The 24,964-nt window shown below is 45.7% G+C and overlaps 2 protein-coding genes across 3 annotated transcripts; one reads left to right on the forward strand and one right to left on the reverse strand.

The window, feature by feature from the left end:
- Positions 1 to 719: 719 nt before the first annotated feature.
- LOC117846471 (chloroplast envelope quinone oxidoreductase homolog) lies at positions 720 to 3,576 on the forward strand. Of its 2 annotated transcripts, none has more exons than XM_034727656.2 (4): positions 720 to 898; positions 1,035 to 1,176; positions 2,383 to 2,471; positions 2,683 to 3,576. In XM_034727656.2, the coding sequence occupies exons 1-4, from the start codon at positions 827 to 829 to the stop codon at positions 3,397 to 3,399; spliced, it is 1,020 nt and encodes a 339-aa protein (XP_034583547.1). In that variant the 5' UTR covers positions 720 to 826; the 3' UTR covers positions 3,400 to 3,576. The 2 variants fall into 2 exon arrangements, with proteins under 2 accessions (XP_034583547.1, XP_034583548.1); XM_034727657.2 differs by having other exon boundaries at positions 741 to 898; positions 989 to 1,176.
- A 15,044-nt stretch (positions 3,577 to 18,620) lies between these two features.
- Positions 18,621 to 20,435, reverse strand: LOC117842050 (UDP-glucuronate 4-epimerase 6). The gene has a single exon (XM_034722386.2). It carries the CDS (start codon positions 20,295 to 20,297, stop codon positions 18,831 to 18,833), a length of 1,467 nt encoding a protein of 488 aa, XP_034578277.1. The 5' UTR covers positions 20,298 to 20,435; the 3' UTR covers positions 18,621 to 18,830.
- Positions 20,436 to 24,964: the final 4,529 nt, after the last annotated feature.

Genomic DNA, 24,964 nt, shown 5'->3' on the forward strand with positions numbered 1-24,964 from the left:
GATAATCATAAATACCGTGGTTTGGACACTAAATCGAATACCGTGACTTACATCTTGCCTAATTTGGTTTGTATTCTTAGGACCTATAAAACTTACAATGTACATGCTCGTATAAATATTAATCCTAATAACTATGTTGTTACTCAATTATTAAAATCAGGAATTGTGGACTAATGGATCATGTTTTCCTTTCAGTTTAAAAGAAACAAAGCTCCACAGCCGACTCGGTTCTCTCGGTCAGACCTGACTGGGACGGGACGTGATCGGGTTGGCGACCCGCAGTCGTGCACAGAGCAAGGTGCACGTGGACTGGGCGGTCTATCTTGATTCTTGAGCAAGGACCGGATCGGCGCAGCAGATTGTTTCCAGAGCCGGATCATCAGGGAAAGGGAAAGCTCCACCCTCACTTTGATCATTGGGCGTTCAATTGGGAAAACGTGGGAACTTAAAATAAGTGTCCAAATACGGCGTGAAATAGTATATTTGGGCACATGATGCTCATGCAAGGTCTATATGCTCAATTTTTTCTGTCACGACAAGAGTTCAGGCAAGTGAAAGTGTGAAACTATGGGGACTTTTTTTTTCACTATTTGCTTTAAGTTGAAAAAATGATCCATTGTGCCGAAAACGTGATGTTAGCCGTGTCACCTTTACAGCGACTTTCTTGTCTGGAGCTAACAACCTTGCAAGAGCTGATATAGTGATATTTCAAGTACAAGTACAAACAACCGGCTCATTTCTGTCCACAACACGAGAGGCCTGACCAACCATACCAGTATCAGTGTGTCAGACACCTCTCTCTCTCAGCTCAGAGAGCACCAGAGCCATGGCTGCTCCGAAGAAGACGATGAAAGCCTTTCAGTACGACAAGTATGGCGGAGGGGCAGAAGGCCTCAAGGTACGCTAAGCACTAACCACACTTCTGCTCTCAAGCATGTCCAAGAACCTGCATCCTCGCGCAGGATTGAAATTTCTGTGTACTCTTCAGATGAGCTTCCATTGATGTTCTGATTCTGATGAGCTTCCGATTTAAGCATGTGGAGGTGCCTGTCCCGTCGCCGAAGAAGGGGGAGGTGCTGCTCAAGCTGGAGGCGGCCAGCATCAACCCCATCGACTGGAAAATTCAGAAGGGCATGGTCCGGCCCTTCCTTCCCAGGAAATTCCCCTTCATACCAGGTAACGTTGCATGTCTGAACAGAACATATAGATATATAACCTCAGACTGCATCAGTACCCACCGCATGTTCAGTGCTGATTACACGAACAATTGCGCAAGGAAATCGCCTTTTTTTTGTTTCAGCACATTTACTATTTTGATCCTGCTATGATGAAACTCTGAGCATTCTTCCTGCTGAAATTGTTACTATCATCTGTAGATAAAGATGAAAACAAACTAGTACTTGTTAAGAAGTTGGTACAATCTTAAGAGAAACGCTTCCATTCTTTGTGAAAGAAAACTGGAGAGATCATGAAGCCAAATTGTTGTAGATGCTGATATCCTAAAGCATTTGGTACAGTCTAGATCAATTTAGTGCTCTGTTGTAACAGCACTACTATCGCTCAAGATTCATAAAACATGCAATCTGGTTCAGCAATACTAGTTGGTGACGGTGCCAATTTCGAAAAGAAAACGTGATATTATTTGGAGTGGTGAAGGTTGGGCATGAGCATAAATCATGAGAGGGCAGTTTGTTAAATCAGATGGGCCTTGCCCTCCTTTCCAACTAGTAACCCACTTCTCATCCCGTAGTGGTATGCTTTCCTTTTCCTTTTCATCCCACTTCTCGCATGCATCAGGTGACCACTGGTTGAGGATATGAACAGGGAATCGAATAAGCATGTGGCTGGGAGTGGTTTAAAAGTTTGCATGGTGTTCCTCAAGCACAAATAGCAATAATGGAGGTCATGCCCTCAATGCTACTAAAGGACAATTTAGCCACCCAGATGATCTCACTGTTGTTGTTTTTTCTTGGCAGTCACTTTATTTTGCTATTCTATTCGTGGTTATCTCGGAATTTGCCTACATTTCTCACTGTCATACGGCTTTAAACCCACAGGAGTTGACAAATCTAGAATTCCCACTCGAGCGAACGTAAACCTTAAAAGCAATCTTTGCATAAAACAAAGAAAGGAAAAGGCATGAAGAACAAAGTAACATCAATACTGATTTAATTCAACTTTTCCTTATGATATATAAAAGAGAGAATCAAATAAACTAATCTTTGGCACACTTGGGGAAACAAAAGTCTTTATATTGGTATCTAGAAATAGCACTAGAACATGTTGAGTACAGCAGCTTCAGGACTTCAAATATTTTGTACATACGAATTGACGACCCATATTGACCTCCAAGAATTTGGTCTTGTTGCCATGACAAAACAGTTGGAGACATTTCCGGTGAAGTCGTCGAGCTGGGCACCGGTGTGACCAACTTCAAAACAGGCGACAAGGTCATCTCCATCAGCTTCCCGGTAACATTTCTATTCCAATCGAGCGGTGACAAACTCTGTCGCCTCTCCTCTTAATAAAAAAACGTGCTCAGTCACGTTTGGAAAAAAAAAAAGAACTTGTCATCTCTGGGCTCTGGCAGTAAGAAGCAGTGAATTTGTTCTGCCAATTCTGTCTAGCTAGTAAATGCATTGCCTGACTAACACGTTCATGGATCATTCACCACCGTGGAAGACTGGCGGCGGGCTTGCGGAGTACGCGGTGGCGCCGGCGTCGCTTACGGTGGCACGGCCGCCTGAGGTGTCCGCGGCCGAAGGCGCCTCTCTGCCGACGGCCGCGTCGACCGCGCTCCAGCAGCTGAAGGCCTTGCGGGTCACCAGCTTCGACGGCTCCGGCGGCGGCAACAACAACGCCCCCAAGAACGTCCTGGTCACCGCGGCCTCCGGCGGCGTCGGCCACTACGCCGTGCAGCTGGCCAAACTGGCGGGGCTCCACGTCACGGCCACCTGCGGCGCGCGCAACCTGGGCTTCGTCAGGGGCCTTGGCGCCGACGAGGTGCTGGACTACAAGACCCCCGAGGGCGCCAGGCTGCAGAGCCCCTCCGGCGTGAAGTACGACGCGGTGGCGCACTGCGCGACGGGCACCCCGTGGTCGGCGTTCGCGCCGGTGCTGGCCGACAGTGCCACGGTCGCCGACGTGACGCCGGGGATCGCCGCCACCGCCAGGTCGTTCCTGCAGAAGGTGACGCTCGCCAAGCAGAGGCTGGTGCCGATGATCCTGATACCCAAGAAGGAGGAGATGGAGTGGCTGGCGGACATGACGAGGCAGGGGAAGCTCAAGACGGTGATCGACTCCAGGTACCCGCTGAGCAGGGCGCGGGAGGCGTGGGCGAAGAGCATCGAAGGGCACGCCACCGGCAAGATCGTCGTGGAGATGGGAGACGAAGAGTGATGAGCCGGCCGGCGCGCGTGCACGATGACATGGTTGAGAACATTCAGCATTGTGTCGTGCAGTGTATGTAAAGCTATGGGTCCTATTGGATTTCTTGTGTGGCAGTAAGAAAGAATAAGTTGCGTTGTGCAGTCTGAAATCAGATTCAGGATTAACCATGTTTCTATGCTGCTTGCATCCCTCCATAGCTTCTGCTGCTGACAAAGAACTTCCGATGATTCATGCAGGCAGCCTGCTGCCTGCTAACGCCGTCTTCTTCCCCATTCAGAACATGCTCGCTGCAGCAGCAACCGCAGCTCGGGGTGGAATAGCTCGGCGACATGCCCCGGCGTCCGGTCGCCTTCGAGCAAATGGATTCCTTCTCCACGCCTGTCGTCCGCCCCCGACGGCGGCGGCGGCAGACGCCGTGCGAAATCAGGGGGAGGACGGTGAATGAAGTACCGTCCAGGGAGGACGGTGAATGAAATACCGTCCGGCCTGGGTCTTCCGTGACCGTTCATTGGCACGTGGGCGGCCCGGATTAACGATAGGGAAGAGTACGGGGAGGGAATATTTCGGAAACGAACAATCCATACGGCGCTCGAGCGTTTTGACGCATCTCAGCGCTTGATTTTTTTGCCCGTTCGATCTGCCATCTGCGGCTGTCTGCGCTCTGCGCTCTACCCTGTCTGCCGGTGTTGATTTGTTTGTTTATTTTGTAGATGACAGGTGGACCCGTTGTGTCATAGACCGTGTTTTGATTTTTGGGAGTCGCGCGCGTTTATAGCGGCCTAATTTTCAAATTTTGCAATTAATAAAATTTGCTAGAATTTAATTGCATGTGTCTAAAAGGATTATAAGGTTGTATTTAAATTTTCTTGGGCATTTAAACCTTTTTTAAATAAATTAATGAATTATAGGAGTTCATCGTTGCATTCGTGCTGGTGCATTGTTTTTGGTTGTTTGAATTCAAATTTGTGTTTGAATTCATTTGATTGAATCTTTTCAAACAATAGGAAAGCTCTTTCTTTTTCCCTCCTTTTCTTTTCTTCCTTTCGGCCTGCTTCTTCTTTCGACCAAGTCGCCAGCAGCAGCAGCCCAGCAGGTCAGCCCATCCCCATGCCTTCTCCGCGGCCCACCGCTCCGCGCCAGCCTGCCCCGCGCCACTTCTCCACTTCTTCCGCTAACACTCGGGCCTGCTCATCATCCCCTTCCTCTCACCGTCTCCGCGCCGCGCTCGAGTCGGACTCGAGTCCGAGCTCGTGACCCCCCCACCCCCCGCGCGCGCACCCGCCTCGGCCTTCGGCCCGCACGCTAAGGCTAGCCCCTAGGCTATAAAAGGCCACCGACACCCCCCCAGCCTTACCAAACCCTAGCCGCCGCCTTGAGCTCTAGCATTGCCGACGCCCGAGCCCGAGCACCGCGCACGCCCGCCGCCGTCGACCCCCTCTGCCGTCGCCTCCCCATCATCGACAACACCGCCCGGAGCACCGCGAGGAGGTGAGGAGGCCGTCCGTGGAGTTCCCATGCTCTCCTGTGTCTTCCTTCGCGCGAACAAGCTGGTCGAAGTCACGCGTCGCAACTCGCACACGAACGCTCGATTTCGAGTGAGTTCCGGCGAGTCCGCCGACGTCGCCACCGCACGCCGCCAGTTTTTTGTTCCAGATGACCGCAACGCTCGATCTCGATCCGATGGTCCGGATCAGATCTGACCCAGGTCAATACTAGAGAGCCCCTGAGTTTTGCTAAAGAGCCCCTAAGTTTTATAGTTTTTTCACCTAGGTCCACGCAGTTCAAAAGTAATTGCATCTAGGTCCTTTTTCTTCTGTTTTAGCCCCTGTGCTTTTACAAAATAGTGCCCACCGTCCCAGACCTGCTCTTTTATGCATTAAACCTTCGGTTTATATGCGTATTTATGTTTTAGCCCTCGGTTTCTCGCAGCTTAGCCCCTGGAAGTTTAGTTTTCGCTCAGATAGGCCTCTACATCTCGTTTAGTTCATATCTTTCACGTTTTAGATCCGATTTAAGCGATTCTTGCATCTATGAGTTCGTGTTGATGCATATATTAGTTTTATGATCTTCTTTTGGTCTGTTGCTACTGTTTGGAGTACTATTTTATTATTTTATTCCTTTGTTTGCTTGTATGTGCTCGTGTGATGCGTATAGAAGAACCGCAGTTTAAGGAATTCGAAGGTCAAGGATTTGAAGACTTCGAGCAGCTGGAGCAAGTCCAGGAAGGCAAGTCGTGCCCTTGATCACAATTTGATTCTATGCAACCTTTACTTTCATGTTCAATACACATATGCTATGCACGTTAAATTCATAAACATGACGAGTCCTATTTAAGGTGTGCCTAGTTTTATCCCTATACCTTGATCAACCTGGGTTATTTTAATGTTGGGTAGTTCTTGCTTAGTTGCTCAACTTGGTTATGGTGGTATTAATGAACCAATGATTAACTTATTTTATTTATGCTATACTTTTTGTTAATACAAGATCACCATGCTTAATTGGAACATGGAGCGACCACCCAGGAAAATAGTACAACCATAAGAATTATATGGCTCTGGTCTTGGCTAATTAATTAGAGACTCTAGTTTGAAGTGGTCTTACCGAAGGGCAAGAGAGGTGGCGGCAGATGCGGTATAACTCGGCCCTCAGACTGATCTGCTCTATGGTAGCTTCGCAGTCTTGAGATAGGTTTATACTTTGAAACTGATCCAGAAACTTTAGCGGGCTACTTCTTATTAGGGAATCTTTGTAAAGGCCTCGTAGCGTCTCTATGCAATCACACCTAGGAAGTGTGGTATTGTGCCTGGCGCGCACAATATGGTTAGGTCTAAAGTTCTTTTGAACTATTATGCAACTTGTGGGTAAAGATGTGCAACCTCTGCAGAGTGTAAAACTGATCGATCAATCGTGCTCACGGTCAAGAGCGGTCTGGACCCTCACATGATTAATTTATCGGAAGTCAAATTAAATTGTTGTTATTTATTGCCGTTACCTTTATTTATGATCATGCTTAATGTGGGTGGTATAAACTTATACTTAGTAATTGCTAATAAAATCCAACCAATTAAAATGTTAAATTGCTATTAAACCATAGTCTATCCTTAAATGGCCTTACACTACACATTCCTCACGCTTGCGAAGTACCAACCATAAGTGTACTCACCCTTGCAAAAATCGCTACTTAGAACAAGTCAACTTTGAGGAGGTTCTTCAAGACTTCGAGGAGTTCTAGGTGTACATGTTCCCCCAGTCAACTGCCTGTGGAGTCATCATCTTCGTTGGAGTTTCACTGCTATAAAGATTCTTTTTGTTTTTCGTATTAAAGACTATCGGTCATGTAATAAATATAATATTCTCTTTACGTTATTGCACTATCTATGGTATTTACTGAAGTCGTTGCATGTGTGTAACTTGATCCTGGCGCACATGTAAGTCATGCATCTGGTTTTGCCTTTAAAACCGGGTGTGACAGCTACCGCTTTGGCTTTCTGCTGTGCCCATTTCTCTTTGAGCGGCGGGTGCTCTGTTCTCTTCGGCTTCTCCTAGGTGCGCTTGCGTTCTAGGGTTTGACGATTCGTCTGGATTTATTGATTTATTCATTGTTTTTGCGATTCGACTCTAGTAGACGACCCCCCGTATGATGCTTGTTCCCTAGTTGATTTTAATCAGTTTTTCTAGCACGATTAGATCCCCAGTGATGAGATTTCCCCCATGTTGTAACTGTGCAGTTCATCTTCTAGTTTCCTCTGATTCGTTATGCTCGATTGACTTGTTATTTTTTGATCCCGCGCTTAGTATTCGATCCCCCGCATGTTGTTTGTTTGGCTAGTTGATTTGAATCATGTTTTCGAGCACGATTAGAACCCCATCGAGGATTCCCCCATGTTCTTCCTGTTCACTTCATGGTCTAGCTTGTGATTCGTATGCTCGATTCATGCCATGACATTTGTTTTTTTCTATCCCGCCCAAGTATTTGAATCATGTATGCTGTCTGTGTGGTTAATCGAATTGATCTATCCTTTTCCACGGCTGATTTGAACCCTCATTGATGGAATTTCTTCCTTTGTTCATGATGTTCAATTCATCATCTAGGTTCTTATTTGATAAGGCAGCTCGTATCTTATGATTCCTGCTTATGCCCTTGTTTAGTTGGGTATTTGATTGAAATTATTGTTTAAGTGGGTTGGATATGATAATATTTTTAGATGATTAGAATCCAAGCCTATGAATTGACTGGAACTATATAGCATAGTATTTTTCATATTTTGAACTTTATCAGTGATAGAATTTAGTAGTTTAAATAGGTGGATGCTTCTGTCATAACTTCCATTAAGTTGCATTATACATTTTACCTTGTTTAGTATGTGGTTTTTTATAGTTAGTAACAGTATTGTTGTGTTCGATATATTTGCTGTGGCATGGAATTCTTCAATTCATTAAGTTGGTATTGTTTTGCTTGTTCTATTAATGCAACCATATCTATATTATATATGATGTGCTTAATAGTAATTTTTCATTTAATGAATTTTACTTTATTTATTTTCAGATGATTTAATTAATTTATATATGATCCCCGTATTATTCTTGTTGCCTAGTTGATTTGAATCAGGTTTTCGCACACGATTAGATCCCCAACGATGAGTTTCTCCCCATGTTCTAAATTTTCTGTTCATCTTCTAGCTTCCGATTTTTTATGCTCGATTCACCTGTTGTTTTTGCGATACCGCACCTAGTAGATGATCCCCCGTTTGCTGATTGTTTGGCTAGTTGATTATAATCATCATTTTGTGCACAATTAGAACCCCATCGAGGATTCCCCCTCCCCTCCCCAAATGTTCTTACTGGTCACTTCATCTTCTAGCTTCTAATTTGTATGCTCGATTCATCCATTTTTTTGCGATTCCACCCTAGCACATGAATTCTATTTTCTGGTTGTGCGCCTAATCGAATTGATCTATCCTTTTCGCGGCCGATTTGAACCCCAATTGAGGGAATTTTCGTCCCTTGTTCTTAATGTTCAATTTCATCCTCTAGTTTCTGATTCGACAGGCGGCTCCTATCTTTTTGATTCCTGCTTCTACCCTTGTTTAGTTGCGTATTTGGTTGAAATTATTGTTTAAGTGGGTTGGGTATGATAATTTGTTTGGATGATTAGAATCCATGCCTATGAATTGACTGGAACTATATAGCATAGTATTTTTCATATTTTGAACATTATTAGGATAGAATTTTGTAGTTCAAACAAGTGGATGCTTCTGTCAAAAGTTTCATTAACTTGTAGTATACATTTTACCTTGTTTAGTATGTGGTCTTTATACTTAGAGCTATGGCATGGAATTCTTGAATTGATTAGAGCAATCTGTAGATCTGTATTCCCTAGAAAAAATTCTAAATTATCTGATTGATCTATTTATATTTGGGGGTTCCCACTCACCCCCAAGTTAATTTGTAGATTTGCATTGTATAGGAAAAGAAATCTATATCATCTAATTGATATGTTGATTTAGTCAGTTGTTTGTTCTGCTTTAGTTTGCTGTTTGGGCGATCTGGCCGGTTGAGTACTTGAGACTCACTTGCAAGATACACAGTGGTATACGGTGTTATCTTGGTAGTTTTCTGAATCCTGAACTCCAGAGTTGTTGGGTTAATCAGCTTGGTAGAGTGATCTCTGTATTTTTCTCAAGTGAGGTGCGTGGATGCTATGATGTACTATTGCTTTTGTAGTAGTAATAATTTTTGTGAGGTGACTGGATGTTAGAAATTATCTGTATATATCTAGATGAAACAGTATATTTGTTCAATTATGCCTATGCATAGCCTACATGGTCACATCACTTTAATTTACATTAGCCACTGAAATGTAAATCACGCTAGCCTGACATGTAATTTTAGGTGTTTGATATATTACCCTCCATTCTTTTTTACAAAATCAACTTTTATCTTTAGCATAGCGGTAAATGTGATGGAAAGACATGCTGGTGGTAGTCTCTGCATCAAGCTCTCTGATGATATATTGCTTTGCTTGTTTGTTGATGGAACCATATGTATAGTTTAATTAATTCATATATATGATGTGCTTAACAGTAAAATTTTTTATTTAATAAAAATTGACTTCATTTATTTTCAGATGGGTTGGAAACGCTCTTCTGACCAAGTCGACATATCTATTGGTGAATCTGAAGACCCTAATTTTGATATTGATTCTGGCATTCGCTTCCCAGCTTCTGATGATGACATTCAGTCTAATGTATGTCTCAATTCTCATTTTCATCACAAACTTGATCTATTTAGGACTTTCTAAATATTTTTTTTAATTTTCTTGATTTCTAATGTGTTATTCTCCTTTTCTTTTGCTTGCATGCTATATATCCCTTGTTGAAAACAAAGTCCTCATCTAGATCTGATAGCGCAGAAGGAATTAACCAAGCACTCTTTGACCTCATGATGAAAGACGTATGGTTTTACACTTCCTTCATTTTCATGATCACTGAATTTATTCTTCCCTTTAATTTAGTTTAACTGAATTCAATCTTCCCAATCAGTTCAAGCTTATAAAGAAGCTAAAACGTGCACCCTCATTGACTGAAAATCACAAGGTTAGTGATGTTTCCTGCTTTTAGCTTTGTAAATTCTCACTTTTTGCTTGTGTCTGTTTTAACTCAAGCTTATAACGTTTTCTTTTAAATATTTCAGCTTATATTAGCTTATTTTTATTTTGGTTCTATTAATACGTGGATTATTAAACTCAGTTTTGAATTGTTCTATTTTAACAATTTCTTCTAACCTCTTGTAGTTCCATGTTTCTGAATAAATCAAACCTCCAGTTACAATCATCCTCTCTAGAATCAATCCTTATTACCATTGCATTATCTAGTTTCTGAAAGTTCATATAAGATAAGTAAAATTTACATTTCATATTTGTTCTCAAGTATAGCTTCATGTTTAGTGTAATGTTATTTTTACCTCAACATCATCTTCTACAGCTTCATTTCTCATGATCATGTCATCTACGTTTTCAGGTGTTGTTTCACTAATCTAGAGATATCGATGATAATATAGTAAGTATAAACTCATCTTTTCTTTAAAAATCATTTTTGAATTAGCAGCACTTGAGTTTCACTTACATTTGGTATAATGTCATTCATTTGTTCTCCAGTAGCATATCCAGTTTCAAGTGCCCAGTCAAAACTTGAGTTTGTTATATCTAGGTCCATATTCTGAAATGATAACAAGAATCTATTAATATTACCACAATTAGGACATATGATACCTTACATTTTTCCCTTACCTTTGTTCTAAAATCTCCTAGAACTAATGATGTGCATGGTCCTGGTGCACTCTGCAAAATTAAGATCAGAATGTTGATTGGTTTAGTACACATAGCAATAGTACTATAAATACATCACATTTGCTAGTGTATTTTTCATACAAAATTGATGTAAATTTTAACTAATTCAAATGTATTTTGCCAATTTTTACCTGGTAACAAATATTTTGTTGTTCTTCTTGTGAATTCCATACCTGTTCCACTAGCAAACATGTATATCCTCCTATCAAAAACATGTCTTGACTGTTTATCATGTTAAATTCTCCCCGACTGACTTATGGTTGCTTCATCATTGAAACATCAACCCTGCTACTCTGGTTACAATTATCCTGAAAAAAAACATCTTATCAAATTTTGTTAGCAAACTGTTTAACTATCCAAAGATCCGATGCTCTGTTAAGCTTTGTGTGTGCTGCTTCTATTTTGTTTTTCTTTTTGAATGATTCAGCGTCATGTGCAATGCAATTGAGATGTCATTATGTATGCTTTCAAGCTTTTTGCAAGATATGCAGTAGCAGTGTTATTATCAGTGTTGTTTTTCAGAATGCTAATCTGCAAAGAATCTGGTTTTAATTAGCATCTTTGTTAATTTAAGTGAGGCACATGCCTGTTGTGTTGCCAAATTAATTAGTCAATCAATTTAAAATTGATCTAGTATTCTGACCTCATTTAATCCAAAATAGTTATTTTGCTGAGCAGGCTTTGATCAGCTATTCCAGATATTTTAGCTTGTTCTAATAAGTTCTTGTTTTACAGAAAATAATATTTATGCACACAGCAGATCAGTGGGTTGATTCCAAATTTGTTATCTTTCAAGATCTATGGTGTTTTGATGGAACAAAAGCAATGGGAATAAAAGGTGGGGTACTCTTACCTGAGATGGTGTTATTTGCCTTAGGTCTTTGTCGACAGAGACATTTTCCCCCATCTGCCCCTGTATCTCCTTGGATCTTCATCGTGGTATTCTTCTTTTTTGGATCTTTTCTGGAGCAGGAGTCGTGCTCCCTCAGAGCTCCCATTCTTTTTTATCTACGTCTTTATGCTGGATCAGCTCAAGACTTGTTCAAGAAGAAGGTCTTTCTTTCCCTATCATTTGTTAGACTTTGCAATCTGGGCCTTTTTTAGTTAGTTAATGGGCTTCTTATGTTTTAATTTCATGGGCCCAATCAGCTATTATTTTCGTCAATCCAACTACTACTCATCTGTTGACTTTTTCTTAAGCTTTGTTGGGAGTTTTCCCTTTTAGCCTATTTCCTTACAAACTGCAGGTTTTATTCCCTCTCTGTTATATGCAACACATCTAATGTGGCATTTGAACAATTGCATGGCCCCTCGATTTGCGCACACTTCCATCTAATTACTGCAACCACTCTCCACCTTCCACTTTCGTGCAACGCACTACTCTTAATGTCTATTTATTCCCACCCTCCTCACTGCTCACATCTACCCAGTTCATTCTGCTCTCACGAAGAAACCAAGTTTCCGCTTTGTCCTCTTCTGTTTCTTTCTTTTCCCTGATGTTCTCCTCTCTGCTTTGTTCTCTTTTGTTTCTTTCTTTTTCCTGATCGATCTCCTCTAAGTAACCAAGTTTCTTTTTGTGCATCAAGGACTCAAGTTGCTTTTCTCATAGCAGAAGCCTTGTGATTCTGGTTTCTAGTTTATTTCTATCTGTTATATTTCTTTCACTTCCTAGTTCTTTTCTGTAGTTTTTTTTACTTTTCTTTTGAAAAGTCATTCAGTAAAATAGTGTTTCTTTAATCTATTCGCATGTCAACTAATATATATTCCTTTTTCTTAACTTGCTTTTCAATTCTTTATGCCAGTTTATATTAAGGAATCCTTTCAGGACCTTTTCCTCCCTTTCTGAAATTATGTTCTACAATTCCAACTTTTCTTCTTTTGTTCTACATATATTCTGGACATGTTCTTTTTCTATATTTTTAGTTCCAAAGTATAACAACTGTGTGTTTTATTTATTACTGGATTAAACTAAGAGTATATTGTATTATCATTTCGTTGGCTTTCCATATCATATGACTAATGTATTATAAATTTGTTGATTTTAATATTACAGTGTAATCACATTTTTATTATATTGATTTGTTGAATGTAAAGTAAATGATTTATTGATTAAAATACCTTTAACCTGGTATTTGTTACAGTTTGTTTAATTTTTTATATTATTTGTTTATCTGGGGGTTTTCACTCATGCCCAAACTTAATCGTAAATCTGGGAACCATAGAAAATTATCTGAATCATCTGGTTAATTTGTTATATTATATATTCATATAAGAACTTTAGTAAAACATCTGAGTAAATCTGGAATCTATTTTTTGTTTAATATATGGATCATTTGTTTCATTTTTTTGGTATCTGGGGGTTTCCACTGACCATGAAAATTTATCCGTTTATCTGAGAACTATAGTAAAATATCTGCGTAAAACTGGAATCTATTTTTCTTATTTACAGCATCATTTGTTTCTCTTTTTTGTTATCTGGGGGTTTCTACTGACCACCAAAATTAATCTGTTTATCTGAGAACTATAGTACAATATATGAGTATAATATGGATTCTATTATGTTTAATATCTGGATCATTTTTCTCTATCTTTTTGTTATCTGGGGGTTTCCACTAGCCACCAAAATCAATATGTTTATCTGAGAACTATAGTAAAATATCTAAATAATTTGTTTCATATGTTTCTATCTGTCCATGTGGAATTTGTATTTAACTACCATAAATTCATCTGTGCATATGGTCACTTTTGTAAAGTATCTAACTACTTCGTTCAATGTATAGTTTACCTTCTTAGAAGTATATGAATCTTTCTTGTTTCATTCTAATACCACTAGGTGTTATTATGTTATGTTCTTATAATTTATTTTATTTTCATTCTTAGAGCCGTAAACTTGGTGAAAAATCTTTTGTTAAAGGCAATGTTCTCATTAGTCGTGACAATTGTACCTATCTTGGTATCGAAGAAAGTAATTAGGATTTTAGGATGAGAACAACAATCGATTCATGACTACTGTCCGTTCTTTGGAGAAGATGGTTGGATCGCCTTATGTTCCATTGTTTGGAATTGATGTTGACCTTGCGCGCAACTATGGATTTATCTTGTGCCTTGACTCTAAGACTGCTCAATATCTGCGTGCTCATTATGTCATTGTTGGTCAGGAGAAGATCTTCTTCGATGTTGTCAACGGTGTGAGGAAGATATTTTTCTATGATGATGTTAATCAGCATCCAAGGGTTTTGAGGTGGATTTGAGGTACCATCCCTTTTTTACTGTGTTGATGCTAACTTAATTATCTGTGTGTTCTAGAGGTATATGAAAGACTATTAACCTAAGAATTAGTATTATTGGTTCTATTTTGCTTGAATTCTGCTATGTAAGAGCATTTTTGTCTACCTTGCCTTGCTTTCTGATCTGTAGGATCAGTTTGTTTCGTTTTGCTTGGCTTATGATCTGTAGAACTGATGTTGTTACAGTTTTAGACTCTTCGTGCTTGTTACAGTTCTAAACTTTTCATGTTTTGTTAAAAATTATTTTAGTATTGATGCTTGTTAGAAATTATGCTAGTATTGTTTTGATAGTCAATCTGCAAGATTTTGTGCATATAAAATCATATGTAGATTATAGTAGCTTTTCATTAAAGGCAATGGATCCAAATCAAAGGATCCGAAAAATAGAGTATCCCTTTTTTTATGATACATGATGATTGCAGTCTAATTACATCTAATACTGAAATGTAATTTCAATGAGTCTTTCATGCATTTTCCCTTTTTGTTTTTTTCCAAACTCTGTTTGTGCCCTCAAAAATTTAACAACAAACAACTAACAGTTGCTAGTATCTGGATGGATCTGTTTGGTTCCATTTTGCTTGCCTTCTTATCTCAAAGAACAGTTTGGTTCTATTTTGGCTGGATTATGATATGTAGGATCAGTTTGTTCCATTTTGTTTATCTTTTGATCCGTAGTAATGATGGTAATTTGCTAGTTCAAGACTCTTATTATTTCTGTTAGAAATATGCAGATTTTAATTATAGCCAATGAATTTAAATCAAAGGATCCAAAAATGAAGTGTTGGGTAAAAAAAACACTCGACTGCCCAGACAAAAAAAACGGGTCCTTCCAAAACACTCGAGTATGGGAAAAAAAACCCTCGTGGATTTTATTTTGTGTCGCAAAAAACACCCTCACGGACCGCGCGACGGCGGCGGCGGTGAATCGCCGGTGAACCGCGTCGCGCCTCCGGGAAGCACGGGACAAGACTCTCGGCCACCCACCTGCTCCGCAGTCGGCCGTCGGTATGGTCTCGCTCGGCAGTCCGCAGTCACCACCGCTACAGTCCCGGACGGGATGACGGTGATGGCGAGCCGCGCGCGCGCGCCGGAGGCCGTCGCTCGGCGCCTCAGCGGCCTGGCCGCAGTTCGCATGCCAGCTCGGCTCAGAAGCACGCCTCCGCATCAGTTTTCAGTTCGCGCTTGGCAAAACGAAGGGACGCAGGTGTCTGAGGAGAAAACAGAGAGGAGCCGGCCATGGTCATGGACTCATGGATACAATGCCTCTGTTCCATGACTAGCAGACAGGTTCAGATACCAACTGGAAATTGTTCTTTAACCATTGGCCTCTGTAACAAAAGGACGAGGATGTACGGAAGCATCACCATCAACAAACATATTGGGAATATTTTTCTTAACTAAATTTCAAAAACCACCGTATTCTTGTTCTAATTGTCACAAACCCACTTCTTTTTGCCCATTTCACATAGTTACCAATAGTTCGGGCTCCATAGTCCATTCTCACAAAACTATCTCTTTTTTCTCCAACGGTTTCTTATCACTTATGCCCACATGTTAACAGAGGGACCAAAGGTTCTTCTTGGTCCCTCCATCACTGGCACGTGGATCCTGGTGGTTCATAAAAATTGCTTGGAGACAAAATTTGGTAAAACCAAGGTACAAGCTATTTATAGATCTAGAAAAGAGCAGAAGATTGCGGGTTTTATGACAATTACGACAAGAACGTGGTAGATTTGTGGAATTTACCTTGTATTTTAACCGGAAATCTCAAATCATTCATAATTTTGACTTGGTCGATCATCATGCCTTTGATCGTATCAGTTTCTTTTTATTAAAAAAAAAGGGAATTCCCTTCTATGAAACCATGGAAAGGGAGAGTTTGACCTATTTGCCTGGTGACGCAAAACTTGAGTCACAAGGGATAATCGGCGCAAAACCAAATGAGGGTCAATAGAAAAGGAAAAGGATATCAGGTCAGGTGTTTGGACAATGTCCAGAAAGTAAGCACCAAATCCTTCCAACCACTGCCATGCCATTATAAATCTAAGCATTGACATTCAAGCCATGGTCCAAATGGTGGGTCTCCTTAGTTTGACAATTTTTGCAGATAAAAAACCAGTTACACATGCAATTCAATTCTGCCTATGCAAGGAGGCGGCCTGCAATATGTGGATTGGGGACAAATTAACAACGCTACGGATAAGCAAGTGCGTGGAGTTGTACCCTCATGTTATCGCTGACACTTACGCGGAAGGCACTTAATTTGCCAACAGACTTGGTTAGTGGGTCTGGCAGTCAGCAACCTTCTCGCTTTGTAATCCAAACTGAAGTCCTGCTGCTGGATGTGTAGACACGCCGGCTTCCCCGAGACCCCCACGACGCCGGGCCGAGTAACGCGTAATGGAGGCGAGCCAGAATGATAGGAACAGGCATGTTTACAGTGACCAATGCCTATGTAGTTGGATCAGTATACACTACTAGGCATTATGCAGCATTGAGAGGGCTAAACTCGCTTTTGGGCAAGTGGTGAAGCACTTGCAGTTGCAGACCGTGTCAAGGTTAAGTCAAAGTTTCTGGTCTAATGCCATTCCAAGGCAAAGTCAGACTGTCAGAGGTTGCTGGGGACCAAACTTCTCTCTAGCACTAATACTATACCTGCAGCACTTGCTTCAAGGCATTATACGACATCTCAAGTAAATATGCTTTCCTAACCATATGATTAAACTAGTAGTTGTGAAATGTCAGAGCTTAACTGTCTTTAGCAACCCCAACTAATGTAGTGACCTGAACCTGAAGTATGCAGCAAGAAAGGGAGCCAGGATCTTGACCCATGTACGTTGCACAACGCAGCACACCATTTCCAAGACCCCAAGCCTCAGATCCGAAGTTCCTTTCTGCCCATGAAAAGATTTTGTTATGCTGAACAAGATCTTCAGGCTGCCGTGCAGGCAGACCTCGGTCATCACCACACGGCATTTCAAGTACGCGGCTTCTCTAGTTCCTAAGGCATATCTGTTGGTTTCTGCATAATTTATCAGATTCTCTCTGGTCCTACTAGCCCCCGTTCGATTCAATGTGTTGTTTGGGGCTCCAGAGTGGGCCCTGGCATCAGATTGCAAGAACCATCTAGATGCCGACAACGAATTTATTTTTCGATGGTATAAATTGGTCCATTTTTGTTTTGTTAGATGATGTGCACAGAAAATGCCCCCGTTTTTCTCTCCAAAAGAAAAAATGTGCACTGAAAATGCTAGTCAGAATTGATCGCCCAATTTAGCGAACAAACACCAGTCTTGGATGACGTTATAGCTGAGTTGCAGCTCAATCAGGATTCAGGATTCATGGAGACGCATATCGACAAGGCCAGATTTTTGCCTGCAGTAGAAGCAATTTTCGCAGGGTACATATACGAAGGTGATGTGTTTGTTTCTCCTTTGGGAACTTGTAGCACAAGGGTAAATACAATACCGATTTGCTGGAATCTGATGGCCTATGCAAGGAAGAGCAGAAATGCAGCGGTCTGAAGGCGGGCGTGGACAAGAACCGACCTGGATGCATGATGATGGATGGACCAGAACGGGTGCCAGGATGGACAGACAGATACGTTGCCTTCTGGGGAATAAATTGGGCTTAGAAGGGATCCAAGGTTCCGCTTCTCATCACTTCACTATCTCTTTTGCAGAACGCCACTGCAGAAATGCACAATTGCATACTTTTGCAGTGTCCCCATCAACCCTCCACCATCATGCATGATTTCCATTTCCACTCACCATCAGGGAAAAACAGGGAAGAAAATGATTGGCATTTCAGTGTTTCAGCAACTCTGATGCAAGATATAAAGAGAAACTGAATCTTGTGCTCTGCAGATCTTAAGTATGGTAACATGCAACGCTGCGACAGTAGCCTCTCGTGGCATCGTGCCGACATTCCATTGGCGCTTAAAATACTAGCATCGCAACTGGCAGACACTTCGACCTCGCCGCTGAAATAAGTGTCCAAACGCAAAACCTCGCAACAGTGGGGATGGGTGGCCCTGGCCTGAGCCTGAATTGGCAGCAGCCAGAAGGCTCTCCCCCTTCTGAAACGGCCGGCACAGCAGCTTGTACCAATGGGCTCTCGCCGCCCATTAAAGATGCTAAAAGGAGCAGCGGATTGGACCATGCTCTGAACCCTACACCAACCAGCTTCATTACTTCACCCAGACCCAGCGCAAGTGCTCCACGAAGCACAACCACAAGAACACACGGCACGCTGCACACAAGTAGCAAAGGTCCCCTGTTGGAGAACCAGACCGAAATGTAGCGGCAGGGCCCGAATGTGTGCAAGTTTGTTTGGATATTGGCTTTGGATGGGAAGGATTCGGAACCCAGAAATGCAGCGTACAAAGTAGAGCTGAAAGTGTCGAGGCTGTGTGGTGTGGTTTTTGCCTTTGGCTTTCGGATCACGGGATGATGAGCGAGAACAAAACAAGTGATATTGTGCAAGAGAACAAGTTGATTGATAGGGAGCCAGTGACTTCATCTTTCATCTGTCCTGGCTCCTCTGTTTGATTTTATCATCATCTATACCCCCTCCCAATCTTCTATCTACGAATATGCATGCAACAGTTGTTTGCATCATTATTCCTACTAATCTCTATCAGCATAAGGAGGATTAGAAGAAGAAGAGCAAGTAGCAAGGGCTTCAACAATACATGGTTACAGACAAAAAGCCTCCAAGAACTAGCTAGAGAATACACACTTGGTGACTTGGTGTTGTTGTGGTGGTGCTCTGTCTCTGTGTGCTGTGCTTGATTGAATGATCGATCACGACGCCGCCGACATGGCCGCCGCGGCCTTCTTCTTCTTGGCGGGCTTGTCGGCGGCGCTGCGTGCGCCCTTGGCGATCTTGATGTCGAGCTTGTAGTACTGCACGAACCAGTCGACGAAGTGCCGGAGGCCGGCCTCGAGGGAGGTGGTGGGGCGGTAGCCGAAGTCGTGGGCGGCGTGGCTGACGTTGGCGTGGGTGAAGGGCACGTCGCCGTTGCTGGGCATGGTGACGATGCGCTTGTTGGCCTTCTTACCCAGGAGCTTCTCGAGGATGGCGACCATCCGGGTGACGGGCACGGGGGAGGTGTTGCCGAGATTGTAGACGCGGAGCGGCGCGGGCCCGCTCTTCTTGCCGGACTTGGAGCCGGTGCTCTTGCCGGCGGTGTCGAGAGCGCCGAGGCAGCCCTTGACGACGTCGTCGATGTAGGTGAAGTCGCGGCGCGCGTCGGAGCCATCGGCGGCGCGGAAGAGCGTGATGGGCTCGCCGGCGACGATGCTGCGGGCGAAGAAGAAGTAGGCCATGTCGGGGCGGCCCCACGGCCCGTAGACGGTGAAGAAGCGGAGGCCGGTGATGGAGAGGCCGTAGATGTGGTTGTAGGTGTGCGCGATGGCCTCGCCGGCCTTCTTGGTGGCCGCGTACAGCGACGCCGGGCGGTCGGTGCGGTGGTCCTCGGAGAAGGGCGCGTCGGTGTTGAGCCCGTACACCGACGACGAGGAGGCCCAGACGATCGCCGGCTGCGGGTCGGCGTGCTTGGCCGCCACCTCGAAGACGCTGACGAGCCCGGCCACGTTGGACGCCACGTACGTCTGCGGCGCCTCCATGGCGTAACGCACGCCGGCCTGCGCCGCCAGGTGCAGCACGTGCGTGAACGCCGCCACGTCGAAGAGCTTCTCCAGCAGCAGGCCGTCGTTGATGTCAGCGTCGACCACCGCGACGCCCCGGCTAGCCAGGAGCGCCTGCCGGGCGCGCTTCAGCGACGGGTCGTAGTAAGAGTTGAAGTTGTCGAGGCCGACGACGCCGTCGCCGCGGGCCTTGAGCGCGAGCGAGCAGTGCGTGCCCACGAACCCGGCGGCGCCGGTGACCAGCACGGAGATCCCGCCGTCGCGGCTCGGCCTGGCGCTCTGCCGCATCTCCTTCTCCCACGCGGCGCCCCCGTACGACGCCGACGTCGAAGAGGACGACATGAGGAGGCTGCGGTGCGAGGCAGAGTGGGCGCCACCTGGGCCGCCGCCGCCGGCGGAGAGGTGGAAGGAGCGGAAGAGGAGGGACGGGTAGTGCAGCGTGAAGAGGAAGACGAGCGCGAGCGTGGCGAGCACGGTGGCGCGGAAGAGCAGGTGCGAGGACGCCGACACGATCTTGGCGCTGGTGGCCCGCCGAAGCATCAGCGCGCCGCCGCTCGCGTAGCGCTCCAGCTTCATCCCCTTGGCCGCCGCGTCCACCGCGGTGATCCCCGACGACGGCATTGCGTCTGTCCTCTGCTCCTCCTCCTCTTCGCGTCCGGGGTCCCCGAGGGAGTGAGCTCGACGGGTAGCTAGACAGACACGGATGGACGGACAGCTAGGCTCGGAGCAAGCGGGCTAGCTGAGGAGGGAGTGAGAGCAAAGCGGGGGATATAAAAAGGGGGGAGTGAAATGGGGAGAAGGGGGGAGGTGGGGCCCCACGCGGCGGGTGGTTTTTGGTTTCGGTTGGGCGCCACTCGGGGTGACCCCGAGTCGGGTCTGGCTCGATTGGGTGGGTGCGGTTTTGGATTTGGGATCCTCACCTCCCTGCCTAATCTGCTGCGATCTGGTAAACGAGGAGGGAGCTGAACTGAAAAGCGCTAGTGTTTTTGGTAGGATCGCATCCGGCTATTCGAGCATGGGTAGCTTACCCTCCAGTCTCCGGCTCCTGGAGCTCGGCCATGGCGGTTCTCACTTGGCAGGCCAGGCCGCACTGTGGCAGTGAAATGCGTGCGCGGACCTGCTGAGTCAATGGCAATGGCTTGGCCAATGAATTCGGGGACTTCGGGTGTGTTTGGATGGAGGGATAAGTGGGATGGGATAGGATCATCCTATTTTTTAAGGATGAGATGATCCTACTCGGTATTTGGTTGGAGGGATGGGGCGTTCCAGTTTCGTTGTTTGGTTGGAAGGATGAGGACAGATGAAATAAACGGTGTTTCTATTCCGTTAGTCGCGGGACCCACTGTCAGCCTTAGAGCCTCATCCCCTTCCTCGTCCCGCTGTGGCCCGCGCGCCCCGGGCTGACCTCGGCCATGGCCGCTGCTAGCCCCTCCCTTGGTGTGCACGCCACCCTAGTGCTCTGCGCAGCCGGTGAGCGCCCGAGCCCTTACGCCTTGCTGCGCCGCCTACGCCGCGCCTGTCCTTGCCCAGCATCGCCTGCGTCGCGCTCGCCCCCGCTTGCCTGTGCTTCGCGCCACCGCGCCATGCTCCTGCCGCCGTCGCCGCATCCCTTGCGTCGCCAGGCTTCGCCCTGCCCGTCTCTCCTCCCTGCGCCGTCGGGCTCTACCGCTCCCGCCACCCCGACGTGCGCTCGCGCCTCCCTATGCCGCCAGGCTCCACCCTCCCCACCGCCCTGACGTGCGCTCGCGCCTGAAGCGCTCGCATCACGGCGTTTGCGCCGTCGAATTGGGACATGTCGGTTTGGCCATTTTCTAGGGACGGATCCATCCTATTTTTTCGAGGAATATTCTATTTTGATGTCGTCCTCATCCTACCGTCTCTCCAACCAAACACATACAAAACTGGGACCGTCCCATCTCATCCCTCCATCCAAACACACTAATAAGGCGCCAGCGCCCAGTGCTACACTGTGCGAAATGTTTGTGAAATTAGTGCCTGCGAACTGCCATTGACTGGTGCAGTGTCAACCACGTTGCCCCACAGACAGTGTGTTGGACAGCGAGTAGGAAGTACAAAGACCAACAATGTATGGACTCGTTTGGGGGACAGAAAATTCGCAGAAACAGCTTAGTTCATTGGCACGTGCCATTTGTACCCGGGAGACTTGTTGTATAGCTCCAACTGAGCCGAATCGGGTGCATCCCAAAACTGTAGAACAGAATTAACGAGTGGCGCTGTAATAATGTTCAACGGGCATTCGCGTCAATGTCACCTGATCGATGGTAGAAGTATGCTTAACCCCGCGCTCTCAACGCCATCTTGTCCCGGCGCTCTTGATCTAGAATAGAAGTGATCAAGACGCGCGTGCATGGATGGAAGATCGTTGTCATGAAGCACGTGACGTGCTCCCGGTCGCCGGCACGCTATATGGGCACACGCATGGAGGCGCATTGATGCGTAGCTTGTTTCCCCCGCGCCGCGCTCGCAACATCTGCTTCCATTTTTTTTTTCTTTGTACCGCCGGGGAATCGCAACGGTCCGGCTGAAAACGGAGACACAAAATGGTGATGTCATCACAGCTGAAAGAAGGTCGGATGGATTTCCTCTCTCGCCGGCCTGCACTCATCACGTGTCCGACCCGGGATCTCTTTTTGAGTGAAACCGGGGAAGCCGTGGTCGACGATCTCCGTGAAAAGAGATGGGCACCGGGGCGCTGTGGGATTCGTCGGCACTGGCGCAGCAAACGGCTAGGCGGCCGGCTCGGTGCCTTTGCTTCCTTGGTCCCGCGCGCGGCCCGTGTCGTCAGACCGTGGACGTGCGGCCTGGTGGCACGTTTGCGGGGGCGGCCGGGCCGGACGGGACGGAGCCGGCGCTTGTGCTTCGGTTGGTTCTCCCCGTTTGACTGACCGCCGTGTACGTACAGCGTGCTCTGCTCCCCGACGGTAGCGGCGGCGGTGGCGTTGTACGGCCACCATGGACATGTACGGCATTGTTTTCTTTGTTGCAAAAGAGGTATACGGCGGCTTGTACATGTTACGTTAGTTCGAGAGAAAGAAACACGTGCACGTACACTGCTCCTGCTGCAGTACAGAAGCCGAGTACCGCCGGCCGGCGGGCAGAGCCCAGAGGGCTGTAATTGTGCAGCACGCACGACTTATCCGGGCCCTGGCCTGCACTGCAGGCCAGAAGCAGCAGTCAACCCAATCCCCGGATCACCCAATAACTCTACCGCGGGCCCTGGGCGGGCGAGCCTGCCCCCGTGCCCTCGTCGCCGGGCGGCCGGCGTAGACGTGATTGCACCGCGCGAAACCGCACGGCGCCACCACGTGAGGCGCTCGCAACTTGTCTTAGCTAGCTAGCATGGGCATGGCCGCATGGCGCGAGCGGTTCGCTGCCCGCATCATCACGCAGAGCACACGCACGGGCACGGCATAACTCATCGCCGACGGTGCCACTGCGTTGCATTGCAGGTTGCAACATGGAAGAAGGAGAGCTCACGTGAACGAAGACCGATCGATATATCGATCAGAAGCTCCAAGGAGGAAATGTAAAAGGATGATGCAAAAGAAGAGCGTGCGTAGTCCCAATCCCAACACATGGGTCGATCATCAGCAATTCAAGTCCAGCATGGACTACTCCGAAGGACCGCTGATGATGGGCCCTACCTGCCGGCGACAAGCGGGCCTCTGGTCGACTGGCCCCGCGGTGCTTACAGCGAGACTGAGACGGACTGTACGGTCGGCGTCTCATTTTCCGCATAGGAACAAGCCGGCCGGGCTGCACTGCATCCCGATCGCCGCATGGCTGGGTGTGTGTGCGCGGCCCGCGGGGGTGTCGGTGGCCGAGAGCGACGCCCAGCCAAGCCGACGCGGAACATGCATGCAGGGCGCCGCGCGCTTGCCAATGCCATTGGCCAGCGGGCAGCTCCAGGAACATGACAGCGTGGCGCACAGGTCGCCCTGAGCCCCTGACAGCAACGCCGCCCTTCTCAGTCGCCTGGCGTTGGGCGGGAGGAGCAGCGCTTCGATTCCGCGGCTGCTGGCCCCCTGCGCTCGGTCGGTTGGGATCGACGACGCTGCACTCACCGGTACAAACCTTCACTCCAGCGTTTCTAGTCATTTTTGGACTTGGACTAAAGGGATCGTTTTTATATTAGCCACCGGGATTAAAGAGCTCCCTTAAATACCGGTTGTAATGTTTAGTGGAACGAGGAAATTTGGTGAGACGTTTAGGCTAGTCCCAGTGCAAGGTTTCATTGCACTGTTTTCAAGGATGCCACATCATCCTATGAGGTGTATTATCATGAATGAAACAGGGAGTCCCAGTGCACAGTTTCATTTCACGATTTCATAGGATGCCCATGACATTTAATTGTGAGGCATGTGATTGGATATGGTTAGATGAAATGAAACTCTATAGCCCCTAATGCAAGTTTCAATAGATTTCATAGTCTTGGAAACAGTGTATACACAGTTTCATCCTGATGAAACTCCTTCCCTCTCTCACTTCATAACTACCATGCCATGTCATCACATATGCTGATGTGTCACCGTATTTAATGTGCATGAAACCTCTATGAAACTCCCACTGGGATTAGCCTTAGTTCTGGTTGGAATTATCAACCGGGACTAAATCTCCCGTCCTGATTGGTGACACTTTAGTCCTGGTTGGTGTTAATACCCAGAACTAAACACCTCGCCTATAAAAGTCAATTTTTAGCTTCCCGAGCCCGAGCCACTCAGATCGAGAGCTTTGGACTTCTTTTCCATGGCGAGCAAGCAAGCTTAGGGTTCGTGGGGATTTCACTCATCCGAAGTGTTGTAAATGTTAGCTACTTCATCCTCCTTTCATTTATTATATTATACTTTGTTTTATGCTTTAGAGATGGAGAAAAATGAGCTTTTTAGAATGAGATAGAATGGAAAGGATTTTTTTTATTTATACATGTTTTTGAGCTAGAATTTGATGGATATAGCTTGCTTGTTATATATGATTTGTATTAGATAAATATCTTAATCAATATTAGGTATGGGAAAAATAGAGTAAATGTGTTTTTAATATTCAATCATTGCAATAAAATTAAGGTAAATAAATTGTAGTTTGCATGTTAAATTAGAGTGACATGAAAGTTACACCGGTCAACTTAATGCTACAATTGTGGAATAAGACAACAAAGATACACTAAAGACTACAGATGCTCCATAGTGGACTTCACGGAGTCAAGAATCCAAAAATAATGGTAGAACAAAAGAACTTCGAGTCCAAAAACTTGGGCTAAATATCATAAA

Source organism: Setaria viridis, chromosome 2 (genome assembly GCF_005286985.2).
Source record: "Setaria viridis chromosome 2, Setaria_viridis_v4.0, whole genome shotgun sequence".
Classification (NCBI taxonomy): domain Eukaryota; kingdom Viridiplantae; phylum Streptophyta; class Magnoliopsida; order Poales; family Poaceae; genus Setaria; species Setaria viridis.

What these genes read in the sequence shown, in the direction of transcription:
- LOC117842050 (XM_034722386.2), bottom strand. Translation starts at nt 20,297, where the DNA reads ATGCCGTCGTCGGGGATCACCGCGGTGGACGCGGCGGCCAAGGGGATG.
- LOC117846471 (XM_034727656.2), top strand. Translation starts at nt 827, where the DNA reads ATGGCTGCTCCGAAGAAGACGATGAAAGCCTTTCAGTACGACAAGTAT. An exon ending in GAGGGGCAGAAGGCCTCAAG is followed by an intron (nt 899 to 1,034) that starts GTACGCTAAGCA and finishes TTCCGATTTAAG; the next exon opens with CATGTGGAGGTGCCTGTCCC. An exon ending in TCATCTCCATCAGCTTCCCG is followed by an intron (nt 2,472 to 2,682) that starts GTAACATTTCTA and finishes CCACCGTGGAAG; the next exon opens with ACTGGCGGCGGGCTTGCGGA.